At 36.0% G+C, this 23,961-nt stretch overlaps 1 protein-coding gene and 1 long non-coding RNA gene across 9 annotated transcripts in view; one reads left to right on the plus strand and one right to left on the minus strand.

The window, feature by feature from the left end:
• The window catches only part of cwc25 (CWC25 spliceosome associated protein homolog), a 66,273-nt gene extending 49,808 nt beyond the window's left edge, over positions 1-16,465 (minus strand). Inside the window, exon 1 of the mRNA XM_042771203.1 lies at positions 16,287-16,465. Within this exon, the coding sequence (XP_042627137.1) occupies positions 16,287-16,304 (18 nt within the window). The 5' untranslated portion in view covers positions 16,305-16,465. The remainder of the gene's footprint in view (positions 1-16,286) is intronic.
• On the plus strand, positions 795-23,961 carry LOC109062003. 8 transcript variants are annotated; one of them, XR_006161770.1, is made up of 6 exons: positions 795-844; positions 20,565-20,646; positions 20,768-20,898; positions 21,185-21,301; positions 21,611-22,455; positions 23,189-23,961. It is a non-coding gene; the product is annotated as an uncharacterized LOC109062003 (long non-coding RNA). The 8 variants fall into 8 exon arrangements; XR_006161763.1 differs by lacking the exon at positions 795-844 and adding an exon at positions 20,019-20,176 and having other exon boundaries at positions 20,509-20,646; XR_006161769.1 differs by lacking the exon at positions 795-844 and adding an exon at positions 20,019-20,176.

Raw genomic sequence — 23,961 nt, forward strand, 5'->3', positions numbered from 1 at the left:
AACAGATCATAAAGCCATCTATATAAATGTAAACCTGCACTCCAAAAACCATAATGCAAATATTTCATATTGGAAACTTAAAGGGATAGTTCACCCAAAAATGAAAATTATGTCATTAATGACTCACCCTCATGTCGTTCCAAACCCGTGAGACCTCCGTTCATCTTTGGAACACAGTATAACATATTTTAGATTTAGTCCGAGAGCTTTCTGTTCCTCCATTGAAAATGTATGTATGGTATACTGTCCACGTCCAGAAAGGTAATAAAAACAAATCAAAGTAGTCCATGTGTTTATCTTCAATTCTCTCTTCACAGCAGTTCAGTCAGTGTACTGTCTGAGTAAATGAATTACTCCCGGATATTGGTTTATTTGAACTCAGAGGGAGTGTCAGCCATGTTAAAAAAGCTAACAGCTTAAGTCATTTGTGGATTAATGCTTATTGTAGACGCAAACCCTTTCAAATGATTCAGTTCGATTTGGTGAACTGGTTCAAGAAGATCCGGTTACATCGAGTGATTCGTTCGCGAACCGGATATCACTAAACTAGTGTTGTGAACGCGCTAATAACAGACCCGGGAGAGAAGACAATGCTGAATAAAAGTCGTAGTTTTTTTATATTTTTGGACCAAAATGTATTTTCGATGCTTCAAAAAATTCTAACGGACCCTCTGATGTCACATGAACTACTTTGAAGATGTTTTTATTACCTTTCTGGACGTGGACAGTATACCGTACATACATTTTCAATGGAGGAACAGAAAGCTCTCGGACTAAATCTAAAATATCTTATACTGTGTTCCGAAGATGAATGGAGGTCTCACGGGTTTGGAACGACATGAGGGTGAGTCATTAATGACATAATCTTCATTTTTGGGTGAACTATCCCTTTAATTCCCTCTTGTTGCATAATGAGGTCCAAATGAAAGTTAAAGATTTGATTTGTAGGTTTTGGTTTAAAGCTAAATTGGAAAATGCCTTTGGGGAAAATGAAATTGGCAAATATATGAGAAAGTGTGGTTCCTTTATGGCCAAAATTAAAAGAGCTGAAGAAATTAGAATAATAATAAGAATAATAAATGTCTCTGTTTTAGAGGATGAAAAACTAGAAATGGCTGAGTTATCAATTAAACTAGATGATTTGTATAAGAAAAAAGCTGAAGGTGTCTTTATTCGTTCCAGAAAAAAAGTAACTTGTTGTGGCAGGGGAACAAAATTCACAATTTTTTTTTAATTTAGAAAAGCAGAATTTTGTTTATAATACCATTACTCTCAGGTGTCAGCCGATGCCTTTTTGAATTAGTTGCAGATTAAACCTATTAAAGGGCTACTCTACTCACCCTAAAATGAAAATTGTGTCATTAATCACTTACCCCCATGTTGTTCCAAACCCGTAAAAGCTCTGTTCGACTTCGGAACACAATTTAAGATATTTTGGATGAAATCCTGGAGACTTGAGACTGTCCTATAGACTGCCAAGTAAATAACAGTGTCAAGGTACATAAAAGGTATGAAAGTCGTCGTCAGAATTAGAGGTCGACCGATATATCGGTCAGCCGATATATCGGGCCGATATTTGTCATTTTTTAATATATCGGCATCGGCCGATATCCGTGTTTAGTAGCGCCGATTTAAATTCAGGCACGTCGGCAGGCAGCCCCGTGTTATTGGTGTGGTGGAAAGTGCTGCTGCCGCATGTGAAGGACCCCAAGCCAAAACTTTTGGAAGATTCAACAACAGTCCTGGGAGATAAAGGTAGTCAGAGAATTTCACTCTGTAAATGGGGTGGAGTAGGTGGCAGCTCTCACAAACACTGCAGCGTGATTGAGGGCTCCGTTACTCCGCCCCGCTCACAGACAGCACTGTGCTCGGAGAGACAGCTGTCCTGGAGGAGTCCAGAACGGTGAATGATTTGTTCGGAAGCATGGTTTGATGCAGACAATAGCCAGGTTTCCATCCAACTCATTTGCATTTAGGGATGTCAATATTTGATCATTTCCATGATCGATCGACGTTTAAATTAACAATCAATGAATAAGCTTAATGCTGCAAAATGCGTCTGCAGCGGTATTATTATTATGTGCAAAAAGCCACTCTGAAAAAAAAGCTTTCTCACCCGAATTAAAGGGGTTTTAGTCTGAATAAAATGCTAGTAGCAGGACTGTAAAATGAATAGATGTGATTATGATCATTTGATAAAATGAAGAGAGCGCGCTGTACATTTGAGATCATTTTACTTTGTTGACTGTTTTCCGTCAAGGAGACCGCTGAATGCGCCTCTTTAAATGGTTTCGTGGTGCTCGTTGTTGTATTTTAAAACACAATTGCAATGTTTTCAAATGACACTATAGTATTAAAAATAAAATTATCCCTAACTGTGGCGCTTGTGGCTGTGCTGCGCAGTCAGTGAACCGCTTTTTTCACATTAAACATTTTATGCGAGTATTAATGACCAGTACTTTATTTGATCCGGTTCTGCAAAATGTTCGATTTTGAATTTTTGCATTCCGGTAGGCCTATTTGTTTTAAAAAATCCGGCATTTACAGTGCATTAGATCGTGACAGTGGGTGTGTGCGTACAGACGAGGACGAGCGCGCGCGGGTTTGGCTAGATGTGTTTGGAGGTTATTAGTCACGTCTCGTTCTGCACATATCCAAACGTTTCCATATTCGCAATGTATCTGAATGTTAAACTATAATATTTTTTATTTTTTTAATGTAAACTAGACGGATAAGATCATCCTCTTCACATCCTCACGTCCTTGATATAACAGCAGAGTGGACCGGTATACTACGGTCTATTTAAACTGATCAGTGTAACCTTTTATATGTTTGGTTGACTGTACTTAATCTTAATAATGAAACACAAATGTTGCTGGTTGTTAGTGTGTTTGCAGCACTACTATTATTTTTTTTATATATATTTTATTTTTTATATATGTTTTATTTTTTATATATGTTTTATTTAAATGTATATTTAAGTTTACATTTATGTTCCAACAAACTTGAAAAATTCTGCTTGATAAATGCTCAAACTTTTATGTAAATGATTGACATATATATTATATATATATACACACACATTATATATATATATATATATATATATATATATATATATATATATATATATATATATATATATATAATATAGTTATTTTTTATTTTTTTTTTTTTTTTTACCTGTTTTATACATTTAATACTTGGTCAGTTTATTGATTTGTTTGGTTAACTTTAGATAATTTTTTTTTTATTTGTAATACCGTGCAGTGCACAAAATTAAGATTCGAGAGCTGGTTCAAGTCAGTGCTCAATAAATGATGATAAGTTTAGAAATGTTGTGCATCCACTTATTATTAGTCTGACATTTTAGCACTCAAATGAGGGGGAAAACTTCAAGATATCGGCCCTAAAAATCGGCATCACATATCGGCCATCGGCTGACCCTGACCTCTAAACATCGGCATCGGCTATAGAAAATCAGACGTGCAATATGGGTTATATGAAGCGATGGGAACACTTTTTGTAAGTAAAGAAAACAAAAATAACGACTTTATTCAATAATTCCTTTATCAACAGTCTCCTCTATGTCACTCCATATCACCGTGCTGCTTATGGCGCGGAGGACACAGAAGAGCATACACAGCACGATGATATGGAGTCGACCATGGCAGTCTATGGGACAGTCTCATGCCTCCAGGTTTTTATCCAAAATATCTTAAATTATGTTCCAAAGACAAACGGAGCTTTTACAGGTTTGGAACAACATGGGGGTAAGTGATTAATGACAAACTTTTCATTTTGGGGTGGAGTAACCCTTTAATAGAACTGAAAAGGAACTTTGTGATAGACCTGTTACAATTTGCGAGCTAATGGATGCAATTAATCATTTGAAAAATTCCAAATCACCAGGTACTGATGGCTTGACATCAGAGTTCTATAAATTATTCTCCAAGGAATTGGCTCCCTTACTTTTTTTTTTTAAAAGAAAAAAACCTCCCTTTTGGTTTTTGTTGAAAGCAAAACCCACTTTAACACAAGGTTTAATTGTATTGCTTCCCAAACCAAATAAAGACAGACAGTATATATTGATAACTGGCGCCCTATTTGTTTATCGAATAATGGTTATAAACTGTTGGCCCGAACTTTAGCTAGGAAATTGAAAACAACTTTGGATTCAGTAATTGATGAATCACAATCAGGATTCATGAAAAATCAACACATAAATGATATAGGATTAGTTTTGGACATTTTGGACTATTCAGATCTGATTAATGACAATGGTTTTATATTATTTTGATACTATACGATTTTTTATGAAACAAAGAAATTAAAACGGTGAAAGTTTGTAAACGCTTTAATATTTTTAGATATAGTTGTATACAGTTGTATACAGCCCCCCCCACCCCCCGTGTCAAATTGTTTATTTCATGTATAATGTTTACAGTTTATATAATGTATAGCGTTTGTCATAAACATGTAATTTGATCACATGATCACAAACGGAAACACTTCCGTTAAGTAACCATCGCATGTTCCCGGAGATTCGGCAAGATGGCGGAACGGGCAAGCAGCACTTTCTGAGCTCTCGTTCACCTGCCACGGAATTTTTACTTCAAAATAAATGTGATTAGTTTTAAGGTTAAAAACAGTAAACTGGACTTTTAAATAAGGGTTTGAAACACTTTATTCCAGACTTTTAAAGCCCAATCGAAGTTTTAACCGAAATGCCAAACGGAAAGTCAGACGTTAGATCAGCCGCTACCTCAGGCCAAGCAAACACGGGCCATGGTTACGCGCAGATGGATGTAACCACCATTGGTGGGACAAAGAGAAAAAAAGTTCCCCTCCAACTCCAACGAAAGGTGCAGTGCCACCTTCGAAGGTAAAAACCTCTCAGGATTCTTCTGAAGTGCCAAACGCGTCCCTTGTTGAAGCTATAGAAAAGCTCACCTGCAGAATTGACCGCTTCGGTGACCAGCTGAGAGAAAATTCTGTCATGGTGGCTAATGTTACCAGACTAGTGGAGCTGAATGCCACTGAGATTAAAGAGTGCAAGGTCAAGATTCAAGCGATAGAAAAAGAAATGCCCCATCTCGTAAAGGATAACGAGGAGCTGAAAGAAAAAGTCACGGAGGTGGAGCGTTACAAGAGACGATGGAACCTTAAAATACATGGTTTGAAAGAAAGTCGATGAAAACACCCGAGACTAGTGTTGTCAAAAATATCGATATTTCGATAAATATCGATACTGAAATATCTGAACGGTACCAATACTAATTTCCCGAAGTATCGATACTAGCCGTGCTTTCACTTTCACTTCTCTCCAAAGGTGCGTTGACAACCACCACACGCGCACGCGCACTCGTCTCATTCGCTCTGGTTAGCAAAAGTGAAGTGAATGGAAAGATGGCGAGTGCAACGCCCTCGCGACCGGCTTTGGTTGATAAGGAACACAGCAGGAGTGCTATCTGGAAATATTTTGCATATGAGACAAATGAACATGGAAAGCCGAAGGCCACAAGCAAGACAATATGCAAGAGATGCTACAGAACAGTGCTTACAAAAGGCGCTAACACCACTAATATAGCAAAGCACCTGAGAATTTCTCGAGGTTGGTATTATTATTATACATTACTGACACTCTATCCTCCAATTTGATACTGTTAAGAGCTTTGACACAATCTGTATTGTTAAAAGCACTATATAAATAAAGGTGACTTGACGACTTCATGTCGATCCAGTGAGCACTGTTTTCGCGTGTGATGCACGCACGTTTGCGTTTAAATCTGTTCATCAAATAACGTTAATGTATTAACCAGCTTTTATGACCGATGAGCAATGCATCTGTTACAGTATATTTTAATCTTTGATAACAGTAGGTATTGGGTAATAAAAATATAACGGATCATGTTAGCTCTGGTCCACTGAAAAAATATTAACAAATAGAACTTTGGATTTTAATTAGTACATGTATTAGTGAATGTTAGTTTAAATCAACTTTTAACTTTGATTAACAAATGTTTTGTAAGTATTTTTCATTGCTTATTCATGTTAAACAAATATCTATTACCATTAACCTAAGTTCTTAGATTAGTTCATTCAGTTCATTTTAAAAGTGTGGTCTATGAGACTCGACCTGCAACAAAAACAACACAATCACAACCTACACTACCAGCTGTGTCAATCTCACTCACCTCTGTAGAGAAAATCTACAGCATAAAACTGCAGCAACAGATTCCATTTAATTATTTTGTTTACTAATTTGATACTTGATGCATAAGATTGCACTGATTTTGTTGTTTTTGCTTGAAGTTTAAGTATCTTTTGTTGAGATTGTGATTTGATTTTACTTGGAAATACAAAAGATTGCACTTTTTTTTTTACTTGCACTTTATTGGTTTTTGAATGTATGCAATCTGAGAGACTTTTGAACAAGTGCACTACCTCAGGACATTTTTGTTAATGTAAAATATATGTTCTAGACTTGTTATATTTAGCTTTAAATAAAAAAATGACCCCTTAATATTGTGGCAGTTTTTCTCTCCGTGGTATCGAAAATGGTATCGAATATCGATATTTTTCAAGGTATCGTATCGAAGTTAGAAATTCTAGTATCGTGACAACACTACCCGAGACATTGTCAAGAGTATCCTTTCTAGATTAGCGCCGCAGTGGGACACATCGATAGATTCGGTAGTTGATACTGTGCACCGCATCGGGAGAAAAGAAGGGAGAGACCATCAGGTTATTATCCAGTTCACCATGAGATTCCACTCTGACGCCATCTGGAGGCTGTCCAAAAACTCTAAGGTTTGCAAAGATCTGGGGATTCATTTCAAGCAAGACTTTTGCAAAGCTGACAGGGAGGCTCGTGCAGCTGCATGGCTGAAGATGGAGCAGGCCAGGGCGGCAGGACAGAATGTGTACTACAGAGGACATGTGGGCTACATCAACGGTAACAGGGTTACTCTGGAATAGACAGGGCTTTGGACAAAAGCATGTCATTTACCTCTCAATAGTGTTGTCACGGTACCAAAATTTCAGTATTCGGTACCAATATCAGTGAAAATCCACGGTTCTCTGTACCAATTTTGGTACCAAAGCAAAACACAAAAATATGCTAATTAAAAAAAAAAAAACTTTTTATCACTAAAAATAAAACCAATGCCATTCTTTATACTTATTTACAATTGTGTTAAGTTTTTCTACAAGTAATATAATTATGAAAAACAGTAAACAAGTTTCACCCAAATTTAATTTGTCTTTTTATTAATGAAATTTAAAAATTTTATTTTTTTGTTAAATAAAGGGGATTTGCTATTAAAATTAAAACCCGGAAGAAATAGTGTGATTTATTTCTTTAAAAAATAAAGTTTAAATAATTTTTTCAACAGTAGCCTAGTAGCAGTATCACATACATTCTACTAAATAATAGTAATATTTCTAGCACAATGCCTTTATGTAAAAATGAACTTTTATTTTGACGTTTTGCAGTGTTTCCCACAGCCTTACACTCTACAGGACCTTCTCAAAAAATTAGCATATTGGATAAAAGTTCATTATTTTCCATAATGTAATGATAAAATTAAACTTTCATATATTTTAGATTCATTGCACACCAACTGAAATATTTCAGGTATTTTATTGTTTTATTGTTTAATGCTGATGATAATACAGCTCATGAAAACCCAAAATTCCTATCTAAAAAAATTAGCATATCATGAAAAGGTTCTTAAACGAGCTATTAACCTAATCATCTGAATCAACTAATTAACTCTAAACACCTGCAAAAGATTCCTGAGGCTTTTAAAAACTCCCAGCCTGGTTCATTACTCAAAACCGCAATCATGGGTAAGACTGCCGACCTGACTGCTGTCCAGAAGGCCATCATTGACACCCTCAAGCGAGAGGGTAAGACACAGAAAGAAATTTCTGAACGAATAGGCTGTTCCCAGAGTGCTGTATCAAGGCACCTAAGTGGGAAGTCTGTGGGAAGGAAAAAGTGTGGCAAAAACGCTGCACAACGAGAAGAGGTGACCGGACCCTGAGGAAGTAGGGCTGGGCGATATATCTAACGATATAATCATGCGCATCTAGTCAGTAAAGCCGGTTCCCTGATTAGCGCTAAATCGCCATCACCTGCTTTCAAATGGAGCGGCATTTAATAGACAGAGCCGTAGATCACTAACAAGCTACGCAATATCGCGTTCATTATCGAAGGCGATACATCTGCGATAATGAACGCGATATAGCGTAGCTTGTCAGTGATCTACGGCTCTGTCTATTAAATGCCGCTCCATTTGGAAGCAGGTGATGGCGATTTAGCACTAATCAGGGAACCGGCTTTACTGACTAGATGCGCATGATTATATCGCTAGATATATCGCCCAGCCCTATGAGGAAGATTGTGGAGAAGGACCGATTCCAGACCTTGGGGGACCTGCGGAAGCAGTGGACTGAGTCTGGAGTATAAACATCCAGAGCCACCGTGCACAGGCGTGTGCAGGAAATGGGCTACAGGAGCCGCATTCCCCAGGTCAAGCCACTTTTGAACCAGAAACAGCGGCAGAAGCGCCTGTTGCTCAGTGGTCCAAAGTACATTTTTCGGATGAAAGCAAATTTCGCATGTCATTCGGAAATCAAGGTGCCAGAATCTGGAGGAAGACTGGGGAGAAGGAAATGCCAAAATGCCTGAAGTCCAGTGTCAAGTACCCACAGTCAGTGATGGTCTGGGGTGCCATGTCAGCTGCTGGTGTTGGTCCACTGTGTTTTATCAAGGGCAGGGTCAATGCAGCTTCATGCTTCCATCTGCTGAAAAGCTTTATGGAGATGAAGATTTCGTTTTTCAGCACGACCTGGCACCTGCTCACAGTGTCAAAACCACTGGTAAATGGTTTACTGACCATGGTATTACTGTGCTCAATTGGCCTGTCAACTCTCCTGACCTGAACCCCATAGAGAATCTGTGGGATATTGTGAAGAGAAAATTGAGACGCAAGACCCAACACTCTGGATGAGCTTAAGGCCGCTATCGAAGCATCCTGGGCCTCCATAACACCTCAGCAGTGCCACAGGCTGATTGCCTCCATGCCACGCCGCATTGAAGCAGTCATTTCTGCAAAAGGATTCCCGACCAAGTATTGAGTGCATAACTGAACAATTATTTGAAGGTTGACTTTTTTTTTCTATTAAAAACACTTCTTTTATTGGTTGGATGAAATATGCAAATTTTTTGAGATAGGAATTTTGGGTTTTCATGAGCTGTATGCCAAAATCATCAGTATTAAAACAATAAAAGACCTGAAATATTTCGGTTGGTGTGCAATGAATCTAAAATATATGAAAGTTTAATTTTTATCATTACATTATGGAAAATAATGAACTTTTATCCAATATGCTAATTTTTTGAGAAGGACCTGTATTTGTGGCGGCACTCCCCCGTCCCAATTTATACATACGCAAAATCATTTTCTGCCAACAGGAGGCGCTTTGAGAGCGGGAGAGATGCAGGATTCTCCGGTAACGGCTGTAAAGCAGCGCTGAGCTCACAAACGCTGCCTTATCAAGCAGTACATGCAAAATTAAATAAATGAAATCGAAAATTTTCTAAATACAGTCGGTTTCCTTCTGAAATACAGTGATATAAAAACACCCGCACCAGTTTTTGATTTTGAAACCTGCAGTGCTCATGTTTATTCAATGAAGTCAAAGCCTTTTGGAAAATCTATTTGTGGGGTCAGTTTTGATATTGTAATAAATCAATGTGTGGAAAACCCTGGGTTGCCGTGAATACCATTAAATTGACACTGGTTTTACTCAAATGAAACGGTAAAATGCTTGTGAAGTGACTCAGAACAGTTCTGGTGATGTTGTTTATGTATTTATGTCCTCATTGAGACGCAGATGCTGAAATTACTGCAAGCATCACGCACTTCAGTCTATGTAGTAAACAAACCCGCACGTCTCGGACATTCATTCATTCACACAGAGACGCGCAGAACATTTACAGATACTGGTCCATATGGAGATTTGATTTGATTAATTTATGCTAACTTTGACAAATTCCGTGACTGTCCATATTAAAATGTAAGTTTCATTTTCATGACTGTATTTTCAGATTCCGTCGCGTTTTCTGCTTCACGGAAATCAAAGCTCTGTATGCGTCAAGAACCGGGTTGACCGGGTACTCGGTACCACCGGTACTTAAAGAAACCTGGTACAGTGACATTTTCATTTTTTTAGTACCGACTTGGTACCGAAGTACCGGGTCTTTTGACAACACTACCTCTCAACGTAACAGATTTAGATTTATACCTCAAGCTCTATATTGATAGGTTTTGTCCTATCCGAAGCGTCTTTCCTGTATAAATATCTGTTGTAGTTAATAGGGTATGTTATCACAATATTGAGTTCTCAGTTTAATAATCACTGTGTTAAGAAGGTGGGGTAAAAAAAAAAAAAAATCCTTAATTTTTCCACGAGTTTAATGCATAAACAAACCCGCGTGACCATAGCAACCTGAGATTATCAGAGATTGATCATATATTTTTATCCATCCCACAGTCCGTTGATCGTGTCTTTTTATGTAATATATGTGCATATAAGGCTTTTATTATTTTATATATATCCAAGTGGATGCTGCACACTGCTGGTGGTTGAGGAGAGACCCCCCACATGATCGTACAACAATACATTATAAAGCGCTATATAAATGCATCATTCATTTATTCATATAGGCTAACCGTATATAATAATTGATAATATTATATTAAATAGGGCTATGTTTTTATATTTATTGTTATGCTTATTTCCCCTTTTAATTTGTGTATTGCTTACCTAATTAACGTTCTTTGTTAAATTAGTGTTTTCATTTACAAATGAAACTAGAGAATTATTCATTTATAATTCTAGTATTTATTATTATAGGGTTATTGTTAAAATCATCCTCTAAAGTGCACTTCCAGTAAAAAAAAATCTTTATTGGCATGTCGGGCTTTTACAGTATAGGCTATTATTTACAAATCTCTTCAGGGCTGCGTTTTCCAAAAGCATTGTTAAAACTAGCAGTAACTCTGAACTAATGTGAACAAAGAACGCTTCTGTGCGCTGGTGTCCTCCCACAGGTTAAGAGATTTTAAACAAACACTGTTAATACACATGCAGTTAACCAAATGAAACAATACACATTTTAATGCTAGAAAAGAGTGCACATCGAAAGAAATAAACAGCAGATGTGCATGGTAACAACTTCTTTAACTTGAGCAAACACTGCTAATACACATATACATTTGTTAATAAAGTTAATAAAACGAAACCATGCACAGGAAAACTGCAGCGCAAGCTCAAACTAGACTGACACGCAAAATAAAATCAGTGTTGCAAATAAAATTGTAGATATGACCATGGAAAATATGTATTGCAAAATCATTGCTTCTCGCACGGTATGATTTATGTTTAGCAATTATTTATTTTTTTTTTGCAAAAAGCAAAATTATTTTCCTCAATACTTTAATTTTTGTTTGCAAAACTTTATTTTCTTTTGCAAAACTTTATTTTTTTGCGTATATATGTGATATTATAATGACTCCATAGAAAACAATATATATTCACTTTTATGGAGGCAGAAAAACAGTTCATTAAGACCCGTGGGATTAAAGATTTAAATGCAAAAGGCACGAGACTGTTTCTGTCTGTGGTGTTTTAATTTTAAATATTTTAACAAGAAAAGTAGACTAATTATTGTGTTTAAATGTTTTGCATATATCATAAACAGCTTATAATACAAACCTAGAAGTAAAATGCATGAATAATGCGTTGTTTATATTTATTGAGTTTAAACTGTCTATAACTATGAAAGATTGTTACTGTTCTGTGATAAAAGACTCAATGCTGAGAAAAAAAATAAAAAATTATATATATATATATATATATATATATATATATGTGTGTATGTGTGGTATATGTATGTGTGTGTGTGTGTGTGTGTGTGTGTGGTGTGTGTTTTTTACATGATATGAAATCAAAACAATGAACAAATGTTGTGTTTGTGGACTAAACAGCTGCGGATCAGTAGCGGACTGCAAACGCGTCCCACTGCAGACGGAGTATGTGTGAAACAGCGTTACAGGGAAGATGGATGCTGCAGAACTACTAGAACATGACACAGAAGAACTTGTGCCAAAAAGAGGAGCCTGGTCTGTTGTTTGGAGGGTTTTTGGTTTTCCAAAAATCCGACGTCGACCAAACAAACATTTTATGCAAGTGCTGTCGGGCTAAAAGCACGTCTTGGAATATCAACCAGCAGAAAAATGCATTGTACACCTGATTATGCATGAAAAAAAAAAAAAAAAAAAAAAAAACCATCATAACCCGGGCACCCGGCATTATTTAGAAAAAAAACGTGATATAAATTTTTGGTCAAACCGCCCAGCACTACTGTTTAATTTGATAGATGTTTGGCGGACTAAAAACCCTTGTATCCAAGTCTTCACTTGGTTTAAGCCTGATGGTTCAGTAAAATCTAGATTAGATTTCTGGCTGGTCTCTGAATTTAGATCTTGTCTGGAGTCAAGCTACAGCTTCTGCTGCACCTTTAACTGACCACTGTATGGTTAAACTTATTCTTAAACCTGCTAACACATATCAAAGGCCAAAGGGGTACTGGAAATTTAACTCAAGTCTTCTAAATAGTGAAACTTTTTGTCAAAAAATTATAACTATAATTAATTATGTTACTGGAGATTCAAATTTTACAACTTATAGAGAAAAATGGGAATATTTAAAATATAAGGTGCGTCAGATTTCTATATCTTCGGGTAAATTATTAAGCAGGAATAGCAGGAAAAAAGAATTTGAAATCATTCAAGAAATAAACAGTATTTGTATTAGACCTTCTTTAAATGAAACTGACAAACAAAAACGTATTCTTTTACAATCTTCACTAGACAATATTTATGTTGATAAAGCCAAAGGAGCGTATATAAGATCGAGGGCCAAGTGGATAGAGGAAGGAGAAAGGAGCTCTGCATATTTTTGTAGATTAGAGAAATAGAGACAAGAGCGTAATGGTATTAGGTCTTTGCTAATTAATAACCAAGAATGCACAAATCCTGATAAGATTTCTAAGGAAATTTATAGTTTCTACAGTAAACTGTATTTCTCCTCTTATTCACACTCAGATGCTGATGCGTTCTTTGATCTTATTAAAAATTGGATTCCCAAAGTTGATGAGTTTTAAAAATGTTTGTGATGCAGATATTAGTATGCTTGAAGTGGAAAAAGCCATGAAATGTTTATCGCTAGACAAATCACCCGGTTCAGATGGACTAACGAGTAACTTCTACAGGCATTTCTGGGAGAATATTAAAGAACTTTTTTTTTCATATGTTAAAAGAAATATCTGAATTCCACATTCTTCCAACTACTATGAAGCAAGGGATTATTACTCTCATCCCCAAACCTGGGAAAAATCCTAAATTAATAGACAACCTTAGGCCTATAACCCTGCTTAATAATGACTATAAAATTTTAACTCATATTTATGCAAACAGATTAAAAACTGGAATTTCACAGATTATTTCAGAGACACAGTCAGGTTTCTTAAAAGGGCGCTCAATTCACAATAATATACGACTTGTGCTCGATTTATTGGATTATAATTATTTGATTGAAGATGATGGTTTTATTTTATTTTTAGATTTTTTAAAAGCTTCTAACATGATTGAACAATTTTATGTTTCGACTTTAGAATTATTTGGATTGGGAGAAAATGTTATTAATTTTGTCAAATTAATCTATAAGGACACTGATAGCTCAGTTATATTACCTCAGGGTACATCTTCAAGATTTTCAATTGATAAAGGAATTAAACAAGGTTGTCCCATATCACCCCTGCTCTTTATTGCTGCAGCGGAAATGCTTTCCATTCTAATAAAAAATTCTGATTTTGAAAAATTGATTGTGTTTGGCAACCAGTTAGTCATTAGCCAATTGGCTGATGACAACCATATTCATGAAAAACATTAACCAAGTTCCAAAAATTCTCCAAACTGTAGAGCTTTTCTCTAGGTCATCTGGTTTAAAGTTAAATCTGAAAATGTGTGAATTATTACCAATTCATAACTCCACTCTGTCAACCTTTTATAATATTCCTGTTAAAGATACTGTTAAATACCTCGGTATACACATTACAAAGGATAGTGCCTCACTTAATAATCCCAACATTTGGAATAATCTAGATAAGTGTAAAACATATTTGAATTTGTGGTCTCAAAGAGACATTTCTATTATTGGCCGAATTTTTCTTACAAAAATGGAATGCGTTTCTAGACTCATTTACCCTGCTTTCTAAGAATGCAATAAAAGCTATAAATCAAGCCAACTTCAATTTTATTTGGAAAAGAAAGACACACTACATTAGAAAAGGAATCTTGGTTAAAGAGTATGAAGGAGGGCTGAAAGCAATCGACATTGAATGCATTAATGGTACTATTAAAATTAATTGGCTAAGATCCTTTTTAAAAAATGAAAATAGTTTTTGGTTTCATATCCCCAGCCAAATTTTTTTAAAAATTAGGAGGCATCAATCTCCTCAGATGTGATTACGACCTTAAACTCCCTGTTAAGTTATCAGCGTTTCATCAACAGGTTTTACTTTACTGGAAAATGATCTACAAGCATAATTTCAGTCCCCATAACATCCCTTTGTGGAACTGTAGGTTTGTTGTATTTAGGAATAAGTCTTTATTTTACAAAAATTGGTGGGAGAAAGGAATATGGTCTGTAATGCATATTTTAGACAATACTGGAGTCATTATGTCTTTTGAGTCTTTCTGTTCAAAATTTTATTTATTTGATATAAAACAGTATGATAACATTATCAAAGCAATACCACAATCTATAATCCAGATGTCTTTCAACGTTTCTCAAAGTATTGTAACCCCCTGTCTTCCTATGCTTTTGGTGAATGGAGTTTCTCTTACTCGCATAAATTTACCCAATATTACAATTCGGAAAGCCTTTGTGAAAGAATTATATCCTTATTTTTCAAAAAAAATTCAATTTTTTCAATATTTTTCCAGTACTGAAGTTAAAATTTTTTAGAACAAAATTACTAAAATTTCCAGTTGCACCAAAAGCAAAGGAAGTGCATTTTAAAATTCTTAATGGAGTGTATCCATCAAGAGAATTTTTAAGATGTCGATTCGGTTTTAATGTTAACTGTTGCTCATTTTGTGATGATCAGATTGAAACAACAGAACATCTGTTTTATGAATGTAAATTTGCTTATACCTTTTGAGAGGATTTGCATTATTGGCTATTTCCTAAATTTGAAGATTTGCCTGTATTAACAAAGGAAAATATAATTTTTGGTATGTTTATGAAAAATGAAACGCATGACTTGGCAGTTAACACGTTCATTATTCTCGGGAAATTCTTTTTACACAAGAATAGATTCCTGAAACACTTCGAAACTTTAATGTTTTTCATAAAGAACTGTGTCATTATTTTTTATCACTTAAGTCAATGAAGAAAAAGAATGCTTTAATCTTATCCACTCTGATTGAGGATGTGAAACTTTCTGAAAACCCCTAGGGTATTTTTATTTATTTAATTTTTTCTTTCGCTCACCTCTTTATTTACCTTATTTATTTCTATTTTCTATCCTATGTAAGGTGCTTGTCTGTTGTCTGTGAAGTTTTTTCTTTGTTGCACCAGGCCAATTATGGTTGTTAATATTGTTCAATAAAAAAAAAAAAAAAAAAAAAAAAAAAAAAAAAAACATCGCATGTTCCCTTCGCTAACGGACTTCTTGAAGGGCCCTTGAAGGGATTCAGTTGTTCACTTTCGTTTGGAACGTCACTACAAATGGCGTCCTTTCTCCGAAGAATCCTTCAAGGGCGTAAAAAGTCGTTTGAAATTCACCCTATGCCGTTCCCTCAACATAAGATGTCGTGGCCACGATAAATGGATGTCGTTCCCTCAACATAGCATTTCGATATAAGGATGTCGTTACCTCGACAAAATGATCTCGTGGCCACGACATAACGTTCCCACGAGTTAATATGACGTTCCCACAAATTAATATCTTGTGGCAACGACAAAACTAAGCGAACCGACCATGTCAGCTCCCGGGCACCGTAACTCGGTAACCTTTGAGTCCGTTTTATTTACGGCCAGTGAGTGAAATTGGGACGTTTTCATAAACAAGCTTAACTAGGCTACAACAGTTATCATTAGCAACTGCGCTACTAAAAGAAAACTTAAAACAAAATTGTACTTACAAGGTCACCACCTCCCATGTTGTTGAGGCCGTACTAATAATGTTATGTGTTAGAAATTATTGTTTCAAACGCCCAACCCAAATTCTGCTGGCGTGTATTTACGCTTTCATACGCCGGAACGTTCTTCTTCCTCTTCCTCCTCCTCTTCTTCTTCTTCTTCTTCTTCTTCGACGTTTAATGGCAGTTGGCAAACCAGCTTTGGTGCATATTCCGCCACCTACTGGAATGGAGTGTGAGGCATTGATATCAGAAGAGAAACAGAAAATAAAATGTAATACCACCTACCCTACCTTCCTATATTTTCTTATATAAATTTGTTGCTTTCAAAAAAAAAACAAAAAAAAAACAAGAGCTTCATATTCTTTGAAAGAACTATTAAGTATATTCGGCAAAGTTAAAGAATTTATGCCAACAGAAATTAAATCGTTTTTTCCGTTCATCTTCCTCTGTGATTTTTATTTGGCGGTTTGCAAACGAAGTACATTACCGCCATCTGCAGGACTGAAGTGTGAACTCATTGGGATATACAATTTTATAGTCTACTCTGTGTGTGTGTGTGTGTGTGTGTGTGTGTGTGTGTGTGTGTGTGTGTGTGTGTGTGTGTGTGTGTGTGTGTGTGTGTGTGTGTGTGTGTGTGTGTGAATTAAATCCTGTTTACAAGCTGAGTTTCTTTCAGAAAAGTCATGGCAGCCTTAATTATATATTGTGTGCCAGGCACACTCCATACATTTTTAAGCTTAATCCATTATGCAATGCCCTCTGCAGTTCTTTTTCAGAGTGTTTCCTACATATTAATAGTACATGTTTTACACTTCTTCACAATGTATGCATAATCCTGTCTGGTGTTTTCCTATTACTTAACTTTTTAACCTTGTGTGCCCTATTCTCAGCCTTGTTAAAATAGTCTCCTCCTGCCGCCTCAGATTACTGCACTTTTTAACAATCACTTCTTTCTGAATGCTATATAAATGTCTTCCTTTCTCCTCCTGACCCCATGTATCCTGCCACATTTCATTAATATTATCTTTAATGATAACTTTAATTTCTGATTTACTAAGTGGTATTTTTAATATCTATAGTTTCTGTCTTCAGGGCTTCTTTTGCCAATTTATCCACCTTTTCATTTCGCTCAATACCCACATGCGCTAAAACCCATGTAAACTGTGTATAACTTTTTTGCTGAGTTAGTCTAAAAATTCATTGATTTATTTCATCTAAAAGATCTTGCCTACATATAGGTTTTCCACCCTGGATACTTGTCAAGGAGGTCATGGAATCTGAGTATATGATTATGCAGCTTAACATCCTCTACTCATTGTAGTGCTATTGTAATGGCCATTATTTCAGCTGAAAAGGCTGGTGATCTGAAATTCTTTTTTGGATGTTAAAGGGATACTCCACCCCAAAATGAAAATTTTGTCATTAATCACTTACCCCATGTCGTTCCAAACCCATAAAAGCTAAGTTGTCTTCTGAACACAATTTAAGATATTTTGGATGAAAACCGAGAGGCCTGTGACTGTCCCATAGACTGTCAAGTAAGTTACACTGTCAAGGTCCAGAAAAGTATAAAAGAGTACTTCCTTCAAATTTATTAAAAACAGTCACTCATTCATCACGATTTCACAAAGTTCCAAAAAAAAAAAAAAAAAAAAAAAAAAAAACAAGTCAGCGTTGATTGACAGGTTGCCATATGTCAAATGTGTACATGGTCAGATTTATGAGTTGATTTATGGCTATATGACCTGTTTGTTACAGTGACTGCCATGTCACTGGGTCCTGTCACCCTTGATTGACATGACAGAGGTGTGTGTATATCAGAGGCGGACAGAGTACACAGCTTTATTACTTGAGTAAAAGTACAGATACCCCTTGCTAAATTTTACTCAAGTACAAGTAAAAGTACTACAGTCAGATGTCTACTTAAGTAAAAGTACTGAAGTACTTGTTTTTAAAAGTACTTGAGTATCAAGAGTACAAGAGTACATTTTCTAAATATTGCATTACTACTGCCACAGTGCTCACATTTATGTACAGAAATGTCCTACATGGAGTTATGAAAGATTTTAATGTTAATACCTTGGAGAATGTAAAAGGAATTGAAAGTAAAATCAAGTCATTTTCATTTTTTTACCATGTTGCTTTATTTATCATTTCTCACTTGCGCACAATGGCAGCGCTCTGACAAACCTCTGCTAGAGTTTTAATGGATTTTTTGCACCCATATTTGAACCTGACTGTGTTAAACACACCGCATACTCAAGAACATCAAAGCAAATGCTCAGCTTACATTAATGCGTAATATCAGAAAAGAAAATTCAGCTAAGAATTGTGTGTACATGTGAGTTTCTCTGTTTTTCATCAATCAAATCAATAAACCTAAATCAGCAAAGAAGGCAATATAGCAATGTTCTGACACACCTCTGAACCTGACCGTGTTACACACGCAGCATAGAAGAGAAAATAATAATGATTAAAGAAAATCAGCTAATCAGCTGTGTTTAGGTCAGCGTACAAAGAAGGAAAAATAAAATTCAGCTAATCTGAGTGACAGTATTAAGCCTCTTCCTCTCACAGACATACAGGCAAAGGCAGGAGAAAATACTTTCAGCTGAATAACACCATTCTCACACCAGTGTTGGGGTAGTTACTCAAAAAAATGAATTAGTTACTAGTTACTAGTTACTTCTGTAAATTGTAATGAGATTACTTTACTAGTAACTGCATTTGAAAAGTAACTTCACTACTTATTACTTTACTTTCCTTTTTTAGGGCCCTATGAAATTAAATTTAATTTTTTCAAAAACCCTTTTTTCCACAATTTATTTTTTCTGGATTTTTCTGTTTTATTTTTTCTCAACTCCTTTTTAATGGTTCAATTTAATTGTATTAAACAAAAAAAGAATGTCTAATTAATTTAAATCATAACACTTATACATTTTCACAACAATTTATTTAAAGTTTAACAAAAAGTTACATGTTTAGGGCCCTATGAAATGTTTTATTTTTTCCTCATCATATGTTTTATTGTTACCAATTTCTGTGTTTTAGCATGTCTAATTATTTAAACGCATAAAAACAACTTAATTTATTCATTTTTTTTTTCTTAAAATAGCCTTATTTTAATGCATGTAAATATGTCAATGACTTGCTGAAGACCCGGAAATAATTTCTCTCTCTCTCTCTCTACTGTATAAAAAGTACATTATATAATGTAATATAATATAGGGCCCTATTTACGCAAAGTGTAAAGCGCACGGCGCAGGTGCACTCAGGGTGTGTCCAAATCCACTTTTGCTATTTTGCAAAAAGGTTGGCGCGCATGGTCTAAACGGGTTGTCCCTATTCTCTTAATGAGTAATGGGTGTTTTTTTGGGGCGTAACGTGCCATAAACCAATCAGAGTCTCATCTTCCATTCCCTCTAAAAGCCAGTTGCGCTCGTGCCATGACGGATTTGCTATGGACACGGCCGACAGAACGCGTCTCTGAGATGAAACGGAGCTGCTCGTGAGCGAGCAAATAGATAGCCTAATTCTGATACATACGATGACTATCCATTATGAAATGTAGGCATTTTTATATTAAATTAGCCTACAAAAAATTATTATGCATTGCAATCGTTTAATTTTTAATATTTGGCATGTTTGTGTGCTGCTGCGCGTCCCTGTGTTTAATAAGCAGCGTGCGCGCGCGTTGTGGACCCGCCTATACTAACCCTGCTAACACACGACGTAACAGTTGGTAATTATTGGTAATTCCGTGACTTACCAATTGACAACGTAACTACGACGTCGCATGACTGTAATTTTGTTACCATCCCATTACCAACTCACAACGTCGTCAGTACGTCCTTCCAACGTGACCAGATAACCAAGAACGTCCCAGAAAGGTTCTCTATTCGTTATATATTGGTAACTTCATGACTTACTGGCAACGTAACTACAACGTCGTATGCACGTAATTTCATTACCATAACTTTTGTACGTTCTTTATATGCTCTCTGAGTATAGTGATATTTAAAAAGTGTAATTAAACTTCAGACACAAGATTAAACGTTCCTTAAAGATAAAATGTGTTTCTTTTCACCAAGTCAGAATATGGACATGTTTTAATATATAGTGACGTGACATACAGCGCGCGTGCTTCCACAGCTGACACACCGCGCGCACAGTATACTGACAAGAAAGGAAATACATTTTGTGAAACTTTCTATTTCGTAAGGAGTTATGAACGTGAAATAATGACACAGACTGGCTACACCATCTCATCTGCCGCAGATACTGTATCAGGAGGACAGCGCGTTTGTTTGAGGCACTTTTCACTTCAACTGTGTCTGACAGGAGAATTAGCTTTTCTGAGGTGAGTCTTACAATTTATAGTAAATAAATAGGTTGATAAAATGTATAAAACAAAGTAAAAACAAAAGTCTTGAACTCTGTAAAGACGCTAAAACCCTTTTTAATATTATTGTTTTTATTAGCTTACTAGCCGTTGAGAGTTGCCATGGCAACCGCGGACACGTCAGCTGCTGGAGAGGAGAGGACACGTCTGACACTTTCTCTGTTTCTCGTCAGTTATACCAAAGAAAAATTCAACAACTGCGACAGATTGGTTAAGTAACATATGTTAATATCATCCACAGTCTACTCTATGTACTTTTGTTAATATTTATACCTCTGTGATTATGGTATATTTCCTTAATTATCTGAAATGTCTGCTAGCAAACATTACGCTAGCGTAGAAACAAAACATAATTGATTTGAGCTCTTATTAATGAAAGTTTGGGCTTTTAATGACATCTTATGCCTAAAGGAGCAGTTTTAATAGCTTTGTAAAAACAAAAGTCTTGAACTCTGTAAAGACGCTAAACCCTTTTTAATATTATTGTTTTTACTAGCCGTTGAGAGTTACCATGGCAACCGCGGACACTGCTGGAGAGGAGAGGACACGTCTGACACTTTCTCTGTTTCTCGTCAGTTATACCAAAGAAAAGTTCAACAACTGCGACAGATCGGTTAAGTAACACATGTTAATATCATCCACAGTCTACTTTAAGTACTTTTGTTAATATTTATACCTCTGTGATTATGATAGCTTTGTAAATGTTTTGCTGATAATTTGTCAATAGATAAATGGAAATAAGCTAATTAATTTAACCTGAAAGTCTGCACTGTAGGGTCTGTCAGTGACGTCACTTGCACACAGTCTAAAATGGGCTGAAACTATTTCAAACCACTGTTTCAAACACGTTTTGATTGTTCATTGTAAACAAATTCTGGTATCTTAAGATTTTTTTTATTTTATATTTTCCCCTATTCTCTAGTTTGTTTATTTCTAATAAGGAGCTGGAGGCCGTGGAGAAGCAGATCCGTGACCTCGTGGAGAAGCAGGCTCAGCTGAGAGAGCAGAGAGCCGTGCTGGAAACATTCAGGGGTTGACGCTCATAAGTCCAGGGTAAGTATACAGCACGCTGCTAACTCTCCCACCCCCTCTACTCTGTGTGGTTCTCTGCACAGGCCCGGTGTACCCAGGACGCAATCTTCCCAGATGTCCTTCACCCTGTGCCACAGCGTAAGACATGAGCCAGGTCCTGGGCGACAACCTCTCTCCCCCCGCTGCCTCCGGTCTTCGTGATCTCCACTGGAAACCTATTTGCTCCACTTCACGAGACAGAACACGACTCTGTGTTCGTCAGAGACTCCATTGTCCGGCACGTTCGTGCTATGTAAGCTGAAGGTAATGTGCACACTCACTGTTTCCCTGGTGCTTGTGTTCTTGATATTTCTGCACAGATACCCGCGATCCTGAAGGGTGACGAGAGCATCGGAGCGGTCGTGCTTCACGATACCAAGCTGCGGCAGACGCAGACACTAAAGAGGGACTTCAGGAGCCTGATCGAGACGGTGTGCAGCATATCGCCTGTACGATGATCATCATGTCAGGACCTCTTCCCATGTATCAACGAGGACATGAAAGGTTCAGTAGACTTTTTGCTCTAAATGAATGGTTATTGTCATGGTGTAAAGAACACAAACTGCTCTCTGTTAATAATTGGAATCTTTTCTGGGAGCGACCTAGGCTTTTTCGCTCTGATGGCCTGCACCCCAGCAGAGTCGGAGCAGAACTGCTCTCGGACAACATCTCCAGAACTCTACACTCCATTGACTAGTAAGCCAATTCTCAAATAACTGCTATGATGGCTTTTGTTCTACCCGCTTAAATGTTAGAAGTACTTGCGCTGTCCAGTCAATAAAGACTGTAACTGTTCCAGTGTTAATTTTGACAGGCATTTTTGATTTAGCATTAGTCTTTATGTTGAGACGAAAATGCTTAATAGTCTTAGTCACATTTTAGTCTTTTGTGTCTTTCATAGTTTTAGTCTATGAAAAGTCATTGCACTTTTTTTCAACTTTTAGTCATTATATGTAGTCTTCAAACAAAAATAGTAATTAATTCTTCTCTCTTTAGACCTAATCAATTAAGCTTATGAGAAATTTGAATCAAGGATTGAATTTGGAAAAACTTGAATAAATGATGACAATTCTGTGTTTTAGCATGTTTAACTATTTGAATGCATAACACAACACAACTTAATTTATTCATTTTGTTTTTTCTTAAAGTAGCCTTACTGATATATCATATATATATATATATATATATATATATATATATATATATATATATATATATATATATATATATATCATATATCATATATCACTGATATCATACCTCAAAGTGACGATGTTACTGACTACTTCCTTGTATTGTGCATGCTGCATATTACTGATATTAACTATATTTCCAAAATGAGCTGTAGAGGCCAAAATGAGCATTATGATTGTAAGAGCCTTACGTTACATTTATAACAATCATTGTTAATGTTTGAATTGTATTTCAGGGCAGTTTGTGAAGAAAGATAATCAAAAGATGTGACAAACTGTACAGAAGTCAGTTCCAGATCCACCCTCCACACCAGACCTCTCTCTCATATGGACTGCTGTCTACTAGCATACTTTGGTTGATGCAGATATTACTCAGGCACATGAACACTTGAATATTGCAAGCATAGAGAAAGTAAGAATTACTGAAGATTTAAGAATTTAATGTTAATTGCTTAAACATTATATATACTGTTTTAGCAATTAACATTAATAGTTTTTTTGGTGTCCAAAGCACCTAAAAGCCAATTCACACCGCCATACTCCAACAGTTCAAAAAAAAACAAAATAAGCATGTTTTTTTAAATAGTTTTTTTGGCAGTGTGAACTGGCCATAATGATGTATGTTAGGTGTGAGATTCATTAAACCTGATTTGCTAGAATACATCTGCTCATAAGATATTGCATATGATTTTCAGTTAATTGTTTGTAGTGGTTTGGTTAAGGGTGTGATTAGCTGATGTATTATTGTGGGAGCATGTGATTAGTTGATGAATTGTGTGCATGGTTAATGATGGCTCTTAAGTATTTAAATGCAAAGTGCCTACTAAGACTTGAATATTTGTGCATAATGTTTTGACCCTGGATGCTAACAGAAGGATATAGATATTTAAATATATGGACATTTATTTATTATTAATATATTTTAATCTATCTATGCTTCTGTATGGGCTGAATGCTTTCATTCACATTTTGCTGTATATCCTATGTTTTTTATTAATAATTTGGGTGT

This window comes from Cyprinus carpio, chromosome A2, assembly GCF_018340385.1.
Source record: "Cyprinus carpio isolate SPL01 chromosome A2, ASM1834038v1, whole genome shotgun sequence".
Lineage (NCBI taxonomy): Eukaryota > Metazoa > Chordata > Actinopteri > Cypriniformes > Cyprinidae > Cyprinus > Cyprinus carpio.